General features: G+C 43.7%; 1 protein-coding gene across 3 annotated transcripts in view; it reads right to left on the bottom strand.

Moving 5' to 3' along the window:
- The window catches only part of ESYT2 (extended synaptotagmin 2), a 64,121-nt gene that overhangs the window by 44,867 nt on the left and 1,482 nt on the right, over window positions 1-17,772 (bottom strand). For all 3 annotated transcript variants that reach the window (XM_074315021.2, XM_074315019.2, XM_074315020.2), the window contains exons 2-3: window positions 1,696-1,737; window positions 720-854 (exon numbers count right to left, since the gene is read on the bottom strand). In XM_074315021.2, coding sequence (XP_074171122.2) covers window positions 720-854; window positions 1,696-1,737 — 177 coding nt within the window. The remainder of the gene's footprint in view (window positions 1-719; window positions 855-1,695; window positions 1,738-17,772) is intronic.

The following is a 17,772-nucleotide window of genomic DNA, read 5'->3' as shown; positions in this document are numbered from 1 at the left end:
AAAGTTATGTTTACACTATACTGTAGTCTGGTAAGTGTGCAATAGCATATGCCTAAAAAACAACGTACAACCTTAAATGAAAAATACTTTATTGGTAAGAATTGCTAACCATCATCTGAACCTGTTGGAAAAATGGTGTCAATGGACTTGATGCCGGGTTGCCACAAACCTTCAATTTGTAATACAAACGCACTGTCTGTAAAGCACAACAAAATGAGGTTGCCTGTAGCATAACCCCCGGAACAAGTCTACCTCCCCTCACCTACGTAATGAAGGCGACGCCTACGAGACGGCACTGGAGTCCTTAGCTGTTGTAGACATCTTTGTCAACTACCGAACCTTCCGTGTGAATTCACATATCAACCTCCCTTTCCAACCAACCAGATTGCTGAAAACTACACAGAGGTCATTCTGACAGAGGGTGTGGTATAGAATGACACTACAACTAAAGGAACTCCCCCCACCCACCGCCCCCCAGTGAACCTGAACTAGCTGAAAGACCACAGTGAGCAGAAGAGGGCAGTGCGCACACCCGACAGACGCAGTGCGGGCACCCACGCAGTGCCAGACCCGGCCGGGGAGGAGCTGCAGAGACCCGCCACACCTTCCCAGGGAGCAAGGTTCTCCAGAAAAGAACTTGAAATAGCTGAACATGGCACCTTAAGTCTTCACAGCAATTCCACCATGTGCACAAGCAAGGGTACTTAGAAGCAACTGACCTGTTGACCCATGTCGACTTTCGTGAAACTAAAGGTGCTGAGGTGGGTGTTTGCTCCCCGCACAGCTGGTTCGATGGTTTCTCTAAACAACTTCTCTATGAATTGGCAAATGAAAGGCCACATATGTTTTACAGTCTGGAAAAGACAAAGAACTCATGTTAAACAAAATGCTGTAACACAAAGTACACTTAAATCATGAGAAATTATGCCCCTACAGTTTACCAGAATTTTTGAAAATTAAAGGGGAGAGGGTCCTTTTTGTTATGCAAAATTCAACACAATTTTAAATTTAAAAATGTTTTTACAAACTATTGATTAACCAATATGTTGCAGGAATTAGTTATTCGGGTTAAATGTTCTACTTAAGCATATCGGCACATTTAATGATTGCGAAAAAAAAAAAAGAGAGAAAATCCTGAGGTTCCTACTCATTGCTCCGAGCTTTCTACAACCGTGTAATCTTAACACACATGGTGAGTTTCTCTCCTGATGGACTAATTCCCAGCATTACTTTCCACTCCACTGCTCTAAGGACACAGAAGATATGGAGACGAAAGAGATCTACTTCAAAGTGCACCGGTCTGAAAACAGAGCCTTTTAAACAAAAATAGATGATTATTCTCTGTCATTAGGTTTCTGAGGAGTCATTTCCCTCTTCATCACAATGTTCCCAAAACCTTGGCTCAACGACTATTACACAGTAGATGTGAGCAGTAGCTGATCAGGAAAGAAGACAGAGGCCAAAGATCTAACCATGAATGCCTCATTAATTCCCTCATGGCAGAAATCCCGTTTTTACTGTTTGGAAAAGCAAACTAATGTATCATTTATGACTGCGTTCTTTCGGGAGCAGAAGCCAACTGCTAAGTCCAAATGAGTTCACATAGTGTCAACATCCCAACTCCCAAATATGGAAAGATGGCACCTCATCCCCTAATTCCCATGATGTCTGGGACTCAGGACTCTGCACTCTTACCTTATTTAGCCATTCCGCTCTTTCAGTGTCTGGAAAATGGACCTAAGAGAAAAACACACACACGTGACTTACTGACTCCAGTCACGTAGCCCACTGGTATTCTCATTGTAGGCCTACTGTTTACATAACGCTTCTTTAAGACACCCTGCCCTGACACTTGGCAAGTGGATGTGGCACTCCAGCTTCACATGCTAAGGACACTTGGAAGCAGAAACATCTAATGTCAACAAATGCCACAGCCCCTCTCTACAGCCCTCTGCCCAGAGCACGCTCGCTGGAATGTGAACTCTGCAGTCATCACGGACCCCAGGGACCTGGAGGCAAAGCCTTCAAAACCCCGCCTTTTCCTTGTGTGTTTCCTCTTTGGCTCAAACCAGCTGGAGAGGCTTTTCCAGGTTTGGCTCCTCTCCACACCGTGTCCCACCCCCTCCCAAATGAGTATTATAATAGACTTCTTCATGAGTAGCCCGTGGCCACTGGAGAAACCAAGCGTTTGCTGAGGTAAAAGAAGCCTCATTTAGAAAAAAGGTGAAAACGTATTTTCTTTGCTGTTGAAATATAATGCCCTTGCAGAGGAAAGCTAACGCTGTTTGGGGTAGGGCGCTCTCCTCTGAGGGCCTCAATCCTAAAAAAAGCATCCAGGCCACAACTAGGTTCCGAAACCACATTTGTGGTTTAGACGGACACTGGGTCACACGCTGTTCTGTCCTGGTGACTGACACATGCTGAAAAATGTTCAGATTTTTGGAACTGCCACACTTTCCTAAGTAACACGTACTGCAGCCACTGAAAGACAAGACCCTGCTCCATACTTTGCCTGAGAGGGGCTGACCTGGGAATGTTATCAAGGAGGGGTGGGGGTGGGGGGTTGTCCCAAGAAGAGGTTCTTGGAGAACCAACTCCGCCTCTCCTGCCGGGCGCCTAAGAGTAAAACATGGAAGGGGGCCCGGCAGCAGCCTGTCCCTGGCCAGAGAAGCCACAGCAGGCTCCACCTGACCCCCGTGTCCCATGTCCCATGCCTGAGCAGGCTGCACCCTCACACCACAGGACACAAAGCCTTTCTCTTGCCTGAACCATGACAGTGGGCTACAGTGTCCGAAGTTTTTCTAAGTTAGCTTGAATCCATCTGGAACAAAACCAAAGAGATGGTGACAACCACTGGCCAAGGCCCACTGTGACCTACCTGAGTGGGACTGGAGCGCTAAGAGGACTGCACGTTCCCAGGACAGGACATGTGGGGCTGGGGGGACTTGGAGGGCTCGCTGAACTAGCCAGACTAGGTCCCAAAATGAAGTACGGCGATTCGTCTGCAGACTGAACCCGCCATTTCTTTACGTTACTGTAAGGCAGCTCAGCACTGAAAGTCAGGTCGGGAACGTGACCGGACTGCACTCCAGGGCATGTAAGCCTTAGAGCAGGTGTTACCTGTGGTCCACGCAGCGAAGTACTGGGAGATAGATGGTCTCCCCTTCTGCCCCCGTCCCTCTGAATCCAACCAACCACTGGTGGCGCCAGAAGGACCCCAGGCTACCATGGAGCACCCTGTACTTGGGGACAGCAGGGACGCCTTCACTGCACACTGCTCCTCCTCTTAGTTTCAGAGCACGTGACAGAGCCAAGGACTCTGCAGGCCTGGCTTTCTGGGGATCTGTGACTGTTGGCACCACCTCGAGCTGCCAGCTCCAGAACAGGGCCGCTCCCGTGGCCTCCAGACCATCGGCTGCTACGTGTTCAGAGGGGTTTCCACTTCAAGGTTCAAATCATGGCTCCTCTACAGAGGTGGGCTCTGCCGTCTACCTCTGACCTTGTCCCTGCTTCCCTCGCTGCCACTTTTTCCTTACGATCAGCTCAACTCGGCTCTCGACGGCCCCCATCACAGCCCACCCAGTCACGCCATCCTGGCGCCTGCCCTCAGCTTCTCCACAATCCCACACGTGTCACACGTCACTGTAATGCTCAGCCGTGTGTGCCCACAGCTGCCCCTCGCTCAGCGCACTGCACACGTCACAAACAAGTGACTGTCTTTTGAGAGGCGTGCTAAAGAGATGTCGCTCTGAAGAGTGGGCTGCTCACACTCTGTAACGACACTGCTCCTGACCCTCTGTATGCGCTTGGCTTTTTTACAGAAGTTGGTACTTGGGACGATTTTTCAATGGCCTGTTAGAATATTACTATAATTACTGTACATTCTTTGAGCTCTAATGAAAAATGTCATCTGAAGCATAAAATCTGAGCACAGTGCTGGAAGTCCACACGGAATAAACAAGTACGCACACCAGATAGCACTCAGGACCCCCTCGGCTAGCGGGTTATGGTGAGTATGAATGTCGTGTCCACTGATGACATCACAGCAAGATGGCGTGAGGCTGCCACTGAAGCCTCCCTTTTACCTGTTTTCAGATCCTTTCTTCTCCGCCAAATATTATGAGTTGACAGGGTATGCTCCTTTATACCTTATCCCCAGTAAACAAACCAAACACTATATTTGACCCTAGTGGCTGTCTGTGACACAACAGTCAGCAAAGCAGACATGAGATGCGTGCTGAGAATGCGGTGGGCTGGCAGGGGCTGCAAGGCACCTCTGCACATGGATCCCCATGTCCCCCAGGAACCAGGGGTCAGGACAGCCTCAGGTCCTGCCAGACAGACAGGCTGCAGCCTCTCCCAGCGAGTGGGGTGGAAGTGGCCAGTACCTGTTCGTAACTGGTGGGGAGCCATCTATTGACCATCCACACCTCAGAGAAACTACTTCTCTGCAGTTTATGTACACCAGGAGTTCCTGCTTCTACAGAAGGGAAAATGGGATCACAGCAGTTTTCATGTTTGTAAGATTCCTTGGTTTCGATGAAGAACCGAGTTCCTGTTCAGGTCTGGCCCACAACCACGTTCCCAAGTGCTGTACCTCGCACTTGGATTGGAAAGCTTTGACCAATCCACATTTCCACCCACTTCCCATCCCAGAAAGGCTCCTGGCTGGAGTCTGGTGCGGGTGTCCACGTGCACAAAACTGCATGCAAATCTGCTTGCCGACCAAGTCACCAAACATTCACAGGGTCCAGAAAATCAAAAGGGTTACAATCCTGGTATAAGGTGGTCGATAAGGCCTCACACTCTTCAAAGCCCTTTATGCAAACGGTTCAGAGAAGCAGGCCACGAGGGAAGGCAGACAACAGAAATCTCCCTTGAACTGGTTTCTGGAAGATCAGCGAGGGCAACATGAGTCTTCTGACCCAACTATACTTCTATGACACAACAAAAGAAACCACCATTTACCGAGTATGGACCACTATGCAGTTAGCAGGTTCTGGGCGAAACTATGCACATATACTATTACTTCTTACAACTCTACAAATAGGAACTATTAACATGCCAAATTTACCGGATTCTACTAAGTGACAGAATGGGGATGAAAGGCCAGATTTGTGTGCCTGTGCTCTGGAGGGCTTTGTGCCTGAGGGACGTGGAAGCAACGTGGGTAGAGCCCGCAGAGCCCAGTTCTCGGCAGGGCACGCTCCAACCAAAGACTACAGCTTGAAAGTCAGGTGACATGCCTTACAGTGTACGAGGTACTGGTAACAGCCAGAAGTAGAACACTTTGTCTTTAGAGATCTACTTATCTCGACTCTCTAGATTAAGTGCAGTAAATCCTGAAACAGCTGATAGCAAAGCTGAGTAAACACGATAACAACTCAACAATAAAGCACTGTTACTAGACCCAGTATTGCACCCACGACTAAGAAGCGGCCGATTTAAAGATGGGTTTACTTAACACTCACACTCCCTCCCATGGGAGCGCTACGGTAATGAAGTAGCGAAGACAAAATTCCACATGCATCCACCCTGTGACCCAGCAATTAATCAATCCCACTTGGAAGACTCTGTCCTAAAGACAGGCTGGCAAACATGTGACACGTGTGCAGCAGCAGAGACGCAGAGCACTGGACCGGCCATGCATACGGCTGAGCGGCCACGGACTCCCAGGCGGGACGTGCCGCGCAGCCACCAAAAGAACTGGTTCATACACTGCACGACTTTACAGTTCTGTGGAAATAGAATTCCCATAAGCGAAGCTGTATTTTAACTGCATTAGAGAGAATGATACTTAGAAACAAGACTCTCTTACGACATAAGTAATCTAATCCGGATTTCACTTGAAAGGAACATTTTCTGAAACATCAAGTTTTAAAGGCAAAGCGTAACTCTGTTCAGCCAAACACCTCATTGACTAAATATGATAAATGACTCCTGAAAGTGTCCCCAAATGAAAACATTTGCCTGCTCTAACGTTATCAGCTTTCTCTAAGCACTGAATATGTCTCAGATCAGGCCTGCCAGTGTGCTAGCAAACCCCCACTCGTCCTGTCACACTTCCAGCCAGAGCAACGCCAGAGCTTTCCTTTCTCTCCTGCAAAACACACACCAGTCCCACGAATCACCTACAGAATCTAAACTTACGAAACAGTGAAGCTTCTCCTCTCATCGTTATGCACCAGAACAGAAACAGTCTGACTGGTACGAATTCTGATTCTGTCACTGAGTTTCCATCACCATGCCATTCCTTAATCTACCATAGCACGTGTATAGTTTCTTTTTGAACAGGCTGCAGCGCCTTTTTCGGGCAGTGACTTGGGCCTGGCTTTGTGCCCAGAGCTAGGCTACGACGCAGGACTAGACATGCTCCTGAGGTTGGGCAGCTCAAGGCGGGTGGAGTGGAGTGGACTGGCGTGGAGACAAGTGACCGCCAGCCTGAGGGAAGGACAATGCAGGCAAGAGGAGGTCTGACGCTGCCTGGAAGAATCCATGAAATTCGGCAAGAACATAGTACATGCGATGGGCCTGAAAGAATTAGCTGGGGTTTGGCATACAAAGAAAAGAGAGTATTTGATACAAAAATAATGACATGTGCAATGTACTCTGGCTACATTAGGAGATGGGAGGAATGGTTAGAGCTAAAGCCGAAACATCAGTGCTGATTTCAAAGTGCCAAAGAAAAAGAGTACATGGAAACTGAAGAACAGAACTCTGTTATAAAATTTTAATTCTGTTCACTAAATTGAAAATCTGCTTTTCACTAATACATATTCATAAACACCTGCTTATGTTCCACAAAACAGAATTTAAAATAGCAAAAACATCACACAGAAACACTGGGATGTACAGGGAAAATAGAAAACATGTTTCTAAATCATATAGGAATGCATGAATACATATGATTTGGTTTTAAATCCTATCTTTCAACAACAACAAAAAACACACCCACTAAATCTCCTTTATAAGTCCAATTATAAAATAAGTTTTCATAGTTTATATTATTTCTACAAACTAGAAATAATCATTGAGTGATTGCTCAAATTTTGATTACATTTAAGTTGACACTACCCAAGAAATCCCTTTTTCATCTTAAGAATAAAGGCATATTCTGGATTCTAATGTGATGTTGATATTACCAATGTTGTTTTGTTTAGAAAAAAATGAACTAAATCTACAAAGACATAACATTAACCGTATGCCAGGGTGTCACCTACAGTATCTCGTTTAATCCTTACAACAACCCTTTGAACTAACGGCTCCATCTACCAGACCCAGAGGAGAACTAATTTGTCTCTGGTCACTGAGGGAGTATGTGGACTAGACCCAGAGGGTCTAACGTCCTCCCTGTTTTACCTGGAATATAAAATAGGTGGAACAAATTTATACAGAGCTAAACTTTTCTAATGAAATCATATTTTTCCAATTTCTGACCATCAAAAACCTAATATGAAATAACATTTAAAATTGAAGTTAAATAAAAGAACTGTCTTCCAACAGCACTCCCGTTGGCGATACTGTGACAGCTCAGGTTGGGACGTCACAGTCCGATCCAAAGGCCACACAGCACTGAGCACCTGCAACCCCAGGTCTGTCCTGGCAGGTACAGCAGGTCCCTTGCCGGGCTGTGGGAGGCCCCTGAAAATCCCACAGCAGCACTGAAACACGCACCATAAATTAATGCTGTCGACAAATTCCCTTACTAAAAAAGCTAGAATAAGGTCACCGGTGTCGGGAAAAATAGGAAGATACATATGTATTACACCTGAAGCATTGATGATTTAATATCTTTAAGTAAAATTCAAAAGATAAATGGATAAAGTGATCATTTTAGAAACCAAATGTCAGGAAACCTCAAATAGTAAACTGGTCAATCAGGTTCATTTATTCATATTCTTCCTCATTCCATGGAGGATTTCAGCACTGCTCATTTCTGCACAGTCTTTTAGGCACTTAGCTCAGAACAAAAAACAGAAAGAAAAGAAACACCTAACGCTTACTTGGAGCAATGACTGGTCCCAGTGGAAGAACTCTTCCACTGTCTTGGGGGGAAGTGAGGGGCGCTCGATTTTCCTGGCACAGCAGGTCTGAGTGTGCCCTCTTGAGCACAGCCCCGCCTGTCAGTGGCCCGAGGCCCTGCAGGCCAGGACCTTGCTGCCTCTGCCACCCAGCACACCTGACTGACTGTCACCAACCTCCCCATACCACACGGCGAGCTCTCCATAAGTCCACAAATTGAAAAGAGCTACACAGGAGTTGTTTCCTTGTCTAAAAATAATACTTACTCAAAAACTTAGAGTAGATGAGCCAAGACCAGGACAACAGGACCACAGGTTCTAAGAAAACCTGAGACACTTGTGTTTTACTCATTGTATCACAAGAGAAACTCTGTGTTCAGGAGACTTAAGAATCAACACATACCTGTGCCTGAAAGCACGCTGCAGGTTTATTAAAAAGTCCTAACCTGAGATACTAACTAAAAATCTTCAAATGTTTAGTATTGTTTGGTCTACACACGGAATAGTCTTAAAATCAAAGAAAATGGGGAAAAGACTCACAGAAAGTTAAAATTGCCCAGAAAATTTTTGGTTCACACACAAGTCAACCAAAGGGAGCCCGAGGGCCTAACATGCAGGCGTGATGGAAAGAGTGGACGCCAGCGCACGAGTGTCGGGAACTGCTCTCACTCCTGAGCCGGGATCCATCGGACTTCCCCAGGCCTCTCCCCCAGAGCTTTCCAGTCATGGCAGACGCAGAAAACAATGTGTGCGGCCAGGTGAGATAAATGGGAGGGGACTGGGAGCCTCTGTGTGGGGTGCGGAGAAACTCATTACAATTCCTTCACCTTATGTAATTATGGGGAGAAAAAAGCATGAGAGACAGCACTAAATACTGACGTTGGTCAAAACTTCCAAAGAAAAGGATTTTTAAAAATTTAACTTGAAGCCTTGTAGCAACATGTTGCCTGTTTGCTGTGGCACTCATGTAGGGGGCTTTCTGCATGCCTACAGACCAGCCGTCAGCATATCAGGAGAAAGTGACCCACATCTTTTCATATTTCAACTTCTTTACTCATTTCCCAAAAGGGTTACTGTAAGCCATCTCTCTTTCCTTAAAACCCCAATTTCAATCTGTCTCTCATCTTTTCCAGAGGCTCATATGTGTGGAAATTGGAAAAACATGGTCAAGAAATCTTAACACATTTTTTCTAAGAAACTGGGATGCTTCCTCCTACCGTGTTTCCCCCAAAATAAGACCAGGTCTTCTATTAATTTTTGCTCCAAAAGATGCATTAGAGCTTATGTTAAGGGGATGTCATCCTGAAAAATCATGCTAGGGCTTATTTTCCGGTTAGGCCTTATTTTGGGGGAAACATGGTAATAGCTACTTCTATTAGGAGAGCTAATAACAAGGTTAAAAGGGTGGGAGAGAATGTGTCTCTCAGAACCTTTGCCAATCCTGTAATAAAATGTTAACAGGTAGTCAAATTACACCTTTGGATGGTAACAAGAAATCACACAAAATAACTGGGTTCATCTATTTCTAGTCTACATAAAACGTAGGCAATCAATCAATTCACACAGTAAATAAAGCAGCTAATCTGTTTCACAGTCCACATTCTAACTTCCTCTGTGGTTTGGGTCGGCTTCAGATGACTGACTGAGACTCGATACAGCACCAAAAACGATGTCATTACAAAGATGTTAAAATACACCGACAGGACTGCAAAATCCAACTGTTTAGGCATTTTCCTACCAGAAGACAGTGTCGAAATTTTCCCTAGGTGCTTTTCACATGAGGGAAAATGAGAAATTTCACTGGGGAAGCCGAAGCAGCACATACACGCTGCCTCTACCTGAAACCACCGGTGGGAACCAGGAGCCCTCCCTTACGAGCTCAGCACAAACCTACCAGTTAGGGGAAGCTTGTTGCTTTCTTCTGTTGTCTCAAACTGAAAGTTCGAAATAAGAACTGGCTGCTGCCAAAAGGAACGATGGCTGACACCACAGTGGAGAGCCACAGCCTGGGCCAGACGTCAGCTCCAAGGACGTGAGGCTCCTTGGAACTCAGGAGTGGCCGAGGTGGCAGAGAGGGAAAAGATTTATGTACCGCTTCTGACAAGTGCTTGTTTAAAGCATGCTTATCTTCAACAATTCGTTACTATTTCTTTGTTATATGAATGACCAGCACCTATTTTTGTACATCAGAACCAGTAAAATAAAAATCTAAAAGCCCGGTGTATCTGAGCATACCTTCTAAAACTAACAAAGCTGTCCAAAATTACTTGAAAACCATTCCTTATCTCTAATTCACTAAAAGAATGTATACTTTAAAGGATTTTTACACTGAGGTCTTCTGTAATTTCATATAACATATCTGCTATGTTAGATACACTCTTCATCCATCCACTTATTTTTGACCGGGGACTTAAGTTTCAGTGCTTGCATGGAATGATAAGAGAACGTAAGCCAGGACTAACACTCAGTGGCAAAGGAAAAACAGGGACATATCAGAATTTCTACCCAAAAGAACAACTAGATATCCGTTCATCAAAATACTAATGTCAAAGAATTTATTATTAAATAAACCCTTACATATAGCATGTGTATGGAAATTTGGAAAAGACTTGAAGCATATTTTTAAAAATTCTAAGGTCATGTAGACATTTTTTCTATAACTGCTAAAAGAAAGGTCATACAAGTAAACTATCTGAAATCTTGATTTAAAGCTGAAGCTCTGGCATGAGTTATATCAATCTCACAAATCAAAATGAGTCCAAGAATAGGAAACATGTCTTCTCATCTCCTTTACTAAAACACATAGACAATCTGGTTGTTTATTTTAAATTCAAATCAAATGCTACTATTCAAATTCATGCTTATGTTTTCACTGGAATGGACTAAGAGATAGATACGTAACTGGAGTACTGAATTAACTACACTTGTTCTGTATACTATGTGAAATCATTCCAGCTTTGTTCTACTATTAAAAGAAAAAGAAACTATATGGGACTTTGAACTCTAAAAGCCCTTAGAATTACAGAACTGACAGCAATATCAAACATCTACATGGATTCAGAAATCACATCATGGTTGAAATTTTACTGTGAATTTTTCATTTTCAAGGAATAGGTTTATACACTTCTAAGAGCTTAATTTCATTCTTACACAGATAGCAAATATTTCAAGAGTTATGAGAATTAAGTCAGAGAAATTTACCAACTTAAAATCTACTTGCTTTCTCCATTTATTCCTTTATTTGTACACAATGAAAACCAGTACATAATCAGGCACTTGAAAACATGAGGACTTTTTTCCTGAATGTAACCATTTATTTGTACTGGATTTTGAGACTAAGACTTCGGTACATCCCCCTTTATACTTGTTTGTCATTCAGTAACAGCGACCACACAATAATACATCACAGCCAAGAGAAGGACATGGCATCTAGCAATGGCTCTATCTTACACAATTATAGTACACCATCCCCGTCAGGAGGTCAGCATCATCCTTCTTGCCTTTCAGCCAGCCATCCATCCATCCATCCATCCATCATCAAGCCATCAAACCATTCACCAACCATCCATCCTCCATCTATCCATCCATCTTCCATCCACCATCCACCATCCATAATCCATCACTGCATCAGGGCAGCTGCAGCAAGCAGAGCAAAGATGAACCATGTCCTCGGGGCAGCATTTGATTTAACGAAGAAGCAGCAGCGAGGATGAGGGGTAATAATGTGGGCTCTGTAGGTATTATTTTAAGTGTGTACAAGAAAAGAGAGAGAGAGAGAAATGGTAAGGAACACTTTCGACTGTGAATACTAACAAAGCATTATGGTAGATAAAATTTTAGCATCAAAAAATAAACTGCAATGAAACAGAAACAAGGAGAAGCTCTATGCCTCATGCGCCCCCTCCAGTTGTAGGGGGTAGGAGGTGGCAAGGTGGGTAAGAGAAGTGACTCGGGCAGCAGGATGGTGGAAGGGGGAACATCAGCCACTCAGACCACTCACCCAGCATGACCCTCATCCCAGCCTCCCAGGCTCGTAAGCACACTGGGATCAGGCTCATTTCAATGCCCATCTGATAATGGGGAAACTAAGGTTCTAACAGACTCACCAATCACACGGGGCCAGGGAGGGTCTCAGACATGAACATCACCAAATGGGTGTGCGCCTAAGCAACTAGGCCGTCACGTGTCAGGCTGGCACCAAGAGGGTAGCCACCAATGTGACAGCAGCACCCACTCTGTGACCGAGCTGCCAGATGACACTGACTAGTCACATAGCCGGTTATTTTCAGACAAAGCCAGTGACAAGTGACTCTTCTCGGCAACCTCCAAAGTAACCATCACAACTCTGTGCTGTTACAGTTTAAAATATTCTACCTGTTAACGAGCTCCAATATCCCAACTCAGCAAAAGAAGAAAAGTTATTAAAGCTGTGACTCCACATGGGAAGAATGCTTTTCTTCTACAGGTTATTTACATAAGCGGAGACTGGGGTAAATCTCCCAGGCATGTGATTTTAACACCACACCATTTAGAAACAAACACTGCCCTCCATAGCTAGATTTCTGTTTATAAAATTATCATGCTACTCTCATGGGTTCAAAAACAGTTACTGTATCCTGGACAGATCTGATAAATAGCTCGAGCAAATGTTCTTTCATAACTTGAAAAGAGCAAGAAATTAAGTATCTCAAACTCCAGTTTTACCCTTTCTCACCACATGCTAGCTAACAGTGTCGTTTCTGGAATCTGTCCATCAGACACCATTTAAATAAAGCACGGTACTCCCTGAAGATGGACGACATGGCAGTAACCAAAGTCACGTCTCTGAAGAACAATGACAAGCGCACAACGTACCCCTTCAGGCGAGGGTACACCTAACACACAGGCACATCCACACACATTAAAGATTTAGAAAATCACCAAATGTTACAATGGTTATCACTAGTTAGTGGGACTGCAGGTGACTTTTCTCCTTTCTTCTCCAAAGCTTGAAATGTTCTACTATGAGTATGCATTCTTCTCATGCCAGAAAAACAATGTTTTTAAAACCTGTCCAGCTACAACAGAATAAATAAAAACCCAATGGCAGGTTCATTAAAAATAAACATAAGGAGAACTTCACTAAGTGACTGAACAAACAAAAGCACTCAAAGCTCAAGGTGAAAGACAACTTAACAGATGAAACACAAAGCACAAAACACATTGTCACGTTAGTATTTCCACATCTGTCCTCTGTGTGGTCATCACTAACTCTCAAGTGTAGACCCCAGGCACAAAAAGAGTTCTTTTAAACAGGAAACTACTGTGTGGACCCACGGTACACTCACGCCGAGCTGCTGTGACTTTGCTTCCATACCGCCACCTGCATGCCCTCCACCCCAAAGGCATCCGGCACTGAACCGCGGGTCTCAGACGTGTGCGCTGAGCCCTCGTAAAACAACTTTCCGCAAAGCACCACAAAGCAGGCAGAGACAGCAGAGCACAAAACTGGACTTTTATGCATAGCTAGGTCAACAAATACCAGGAAAGTTTCGATCCTCATCAATAAAGTCTTTGTTTTAAAATAAGATTGATTTAAACAGCTATTTATTACCATAGTAAATGTACAAAATGCTCTAATGGCGTAATTTTTTGAAAAATGAACGTACCACTACACAACCTGAAAGGCCTAAGAAAGATTTACCTTTTATTTTCCCATATGTAGTTGTGAGTCTAGGAAACTTTAAAATCCTAAACCATATGTTCCTGAATAAACGATTTTCCTGCATTAAAAAAAAATGAGTAGTATTACTTTTACTTTTAAAGAATTACCAATACACTACGACTAACATGAGGATTCCTCATAGATCGGTGTTAGTAGCGGCTCTAAGTTCTTGAGTTTAACGCCTTGTCCTAATCACGTCTGTGACTCTCGCACCGAGCGCAGTACCTGGGACAGGGCGCACATCTAATAAACGCAGGCTGAGTGAACAGATGAATCAGTAAAGGCTTGTTTGTAATCCCTGCACATAAGCTGGGCTAGCTCCTTAAAATGCTATCGACTCTAAGAAAAATTCACCCAAATAAATGGTTTCCTTGAAATAAACTACAGGATTTTTGTAACAGTTAAGAAAAATAAATGAAGAAAATTCAGCGACAGGGAGAAAGACCATGAGCAAATCTGTAAATAAAACGTGTTAAGTGGAAAAATATTTCCATGCAAAAGATGACTGGCACTGTTTATGTACGAGCTGTGCCCCACCCAATTCCAAAAGAACACGGGGTGACTCAGTAGTTAGGGCGCAGCAAGATCAATGGAGTAAAAGCCACAGTTACTGGCGGGAAGATGGACGGGCACTTGCAGCTACGTCACCGGTGCAGAGCGCAACCATCCAGCACTAATCTTGGCTGCAAGTTCTCTGGCAGCTGAAGCGAGATGAGAATGCCACTGCACTGCACAGGGCTTTCCACGTTCTGATTTCACAAGCTTAGTTCTGAACACGTCACTCTCTCCCCCTTCTCCAGGCGCCAGCCGTGTTTATGCTTGTGCTCAGCTCGGGCTCCCTGGGAAGGCCAGAGCAGTCCCAGCACGTCTACTCCTCAGCCATGGGTCCACGGAAGTCACGAGCCGGGCGCCACCTCCCGTCATCTCCTTACAGCTCCTTCTGGATGGGACACTGCCTCCTAATGTGCGCTTTTATCTTGCTGTTCCCACCGACTCTGAGGCTGCGCCCTTCCACTCTCAAATGCCCACAAGTGTGTTTCTAGGCACGCTTCACCACTGCCCACCTCCCACCCTCTCTGCTGACCCACCACGGCACTCACTTGGGGACAACACACCCAACCTCTATCCACACATGAGGGCACAACGACGTATTACACTTCCACATATAGTGGGTCCTCAGATCTCTAAATGCAGGAAGAAAAGTCATCTGAGGCAGCATTGTCACGGAAACTAAAAAAGATAATGATTTAACAAAACAAAAGGCAACAGGCCACAAGTAGTATTATTTCTGATCACCTTTTTCACTTCTGTATTTTTAAAAGAAATTCAATGCCTCAGTATATCTCAGTGTTACTGAGATACAATTCACATAGAATTCACTCATTGAAAGTATACAATTTAATGGTTTTCAGTATATTCATAATGTCTGTGATATTATTCAAGGTTAAATGTTGTGACGATGTAATCATGAAAACTTACAGAAAAGATAAGAGGTTCACTAGGCCTAACAAGAACACCAAATTACTAGCCAGTTTTTCATAGTTGGTTCTTCACAGGATTCAGATCTATATTTTACAAATACATATTATACTTTATATAATTTACTATGACATGTTAATTTAATAACTATATTACATATATTTTCAATTCATGTATTTATTTATAGTTCAGTCCTAGCTCTATACTCTCCCATCTTGAAATGAATATTCATTGAAAAAAGTTTTTATCACCAAAACCAGAGCATACAAGCTGATGGATGCATAGATCCTAACTTGCAATCCATTGTTTAAACTAAAACACAGATATCTACTGCTTTCTGTCTAGCAACCCTGGGACCTCCTGTTCTAACTTAACGAAGCATTTAGACCTGCTCACATTGTGAGCAGCGCAACCCTCACAGTCCTCTTCCCCCCTTGAACTGCAGCCGCAGTGTAGGCACAAACAGAAACCCAGGCTCCCTTCAGCGCCATAAGCACTCGGACACCTTCCCAAAGCACATGATCCTGCCAGGATCTAAGTGCTCAAGTCGCAACTATAAACTGTGATTCCTGCTTTAGTTACACCAACTATTTTGTTACAAGCCTTCACAAAACTTCCTTAAAGTGTAAGTCAATGATTAACACTCAGAACAAAAGCAAGTGTTTGCCCTTCCTTTACAGTGTATTCTTCTCTTTTGTTCATTTGGTTCTTAGTCTACACATATTAAATTTTGGTTACAGTTGAATTCTCCTGAACTTCCCAGAGCAACTATGAGAATAAAGCTTTCCCAAAGAAAAGCTTGTGTGTCATAGTATAGAACAGCATTAAATCTCAATCATCAAAGTATCAGAGTAATAAAAGAACAATTGTCAAAACAGTTGAGTAATATTGTATATGACAGGTTTGGGTCGCTACTTCTTTGCAGGCAGAGTCAGCATTTACTGGCAGAAGAAAAACCAGGAAAGGTTTTGGTTTTCAGTGGAAGACATCAGCCCACCAAGTTCTAACTGTTCAAATCAATGAAAACAGCAATGGAAAATTGTTATTATTCATCTCTACAAAAACTCTTCAAGAATATTCTTCACCCACAGTCTTATTTGACAGGGCCCAATTAACATAGAGTAGACACTGGTACAACAAAAAAGGCCAGTCCTCAATCCATCAACCCAAACCTACCAAGCCTTTCCTGTTTGTGAAAAAAAGAAAACGAAAAAAGTGAAGAATGAATAACAATAGGGTTTGCATTACAGCTGCAGGACCAGTCTTACAGAATTATCACATGTTAAGTGAGAGCTAGTTTTCATATTCTAATAGCCTTCACTCAAAACAGTATATATTTTTCTTGAAGTACTAATATTCTTTAATTATCTCATGTTTCATATCCGGTGTAAATTTTTACTTTACTAAATAAAAAAAAGAAAAACTGTTAAGTGAACATATCCAAAAGTGGGGTTGGAAGTGAGCACCACATTAGTTCAAATTTTCCTATGCTTCCAGCCCTACTATGAATCATAGTTGTTAATGACACATTATGAAAATCTCTACAAATATATCTCGTTCAAAGCAAAATACCAGCCCAAAGTTCAGAACCCCAGAACCTAAGCATGTACTGTAAAAATCAAAAATCTACTAATACATAAACCGTAACTTATGCATGGCTTCTTCTATTGTTGATTTGTTACCTGACTATAGCATAATAGTGGGCACGCTTCTAGAAAGTGTAATTCCCGGGTTTTATTATGAAAATAACACATGGGTATTATAATTAAAAAGGTATAAAAAAATGGTATGTCAACTATGATTAAAAATTTTTTAAAATGTATATATATAATCTCCATCAAACCCCAGACTCCTAGTGCCTTTCTTAGATATGATCACTGTTAGCTTTGTGTGGATCCTTCCAGAAGTTTTCAGCAATGCGGGGCATGTTTAAGTATACATATGTGTGCGATATGAGCACAAACACAAGTTGGGAATAAACAAGTGAAAAGGCTTGGAGAAAATATAAACTCCTTCTTCTATGAGACGAACACCATGTTCATCAGTTTACGTCATACAGGAAAAACCCAGGAAAAGAATCTTTGACTAATCACCTTTTCATTCTACGCAAAAAATCTGTTGGGTCCTTCAGGATGGCAGCAACTGCATTTGTGCCTGTCACCAGGGTTTTCACAAGCAAACTGATACCAGCCGACAGCTGATGACCACCTCTGAAAATCAGCACTGCCAGTTCCTGTTAAGTTCAGCCTGCTGCCGCCGGGTGTTGCTTCACCCATCGGTCTGCACTGACTTGCTGGCGGACTTGAACCTGGTGCAGCACAGACACAAGATGCCACCTGAAAGTCCTGGCTTCCAACGTGCACCTCAGTTCTCGGCTTTGCCCACCTGGGTTACTCTGACTTCCTGTTTTCTACAGCTCCCTCCTCTTTCCTGCGTCCACTTATTTGATTCTCCAAAGTGTTCCTGCGCCACACGCCCACCAGGTACTGGCGGTTTTCAGCTCCAAAGTGCCTGCCTATGTCATCACAAGGTAGCAGCACCCGTCAAGGTCCGCCTGGCCGAGGGCAC

This window comes from Rhinolophus sinicus, chromosome 8, assembly GCF_057876585.1.
Source record: "Rhinolophus sinicus isolate RSI-liver-muscle chromosome 8, RSI-T2T, whole genome shotgun sequence".
Lineage (NCBI taxonomy): Eukaryota > Metazoa > Chordata > Mammalia > Chiroptera > Rhinolophidae > Rhinolophus > Rhinolophus sinicus.
This window is presented reverse-complemented; position numbering and strand designations above follow the sequence as displayed.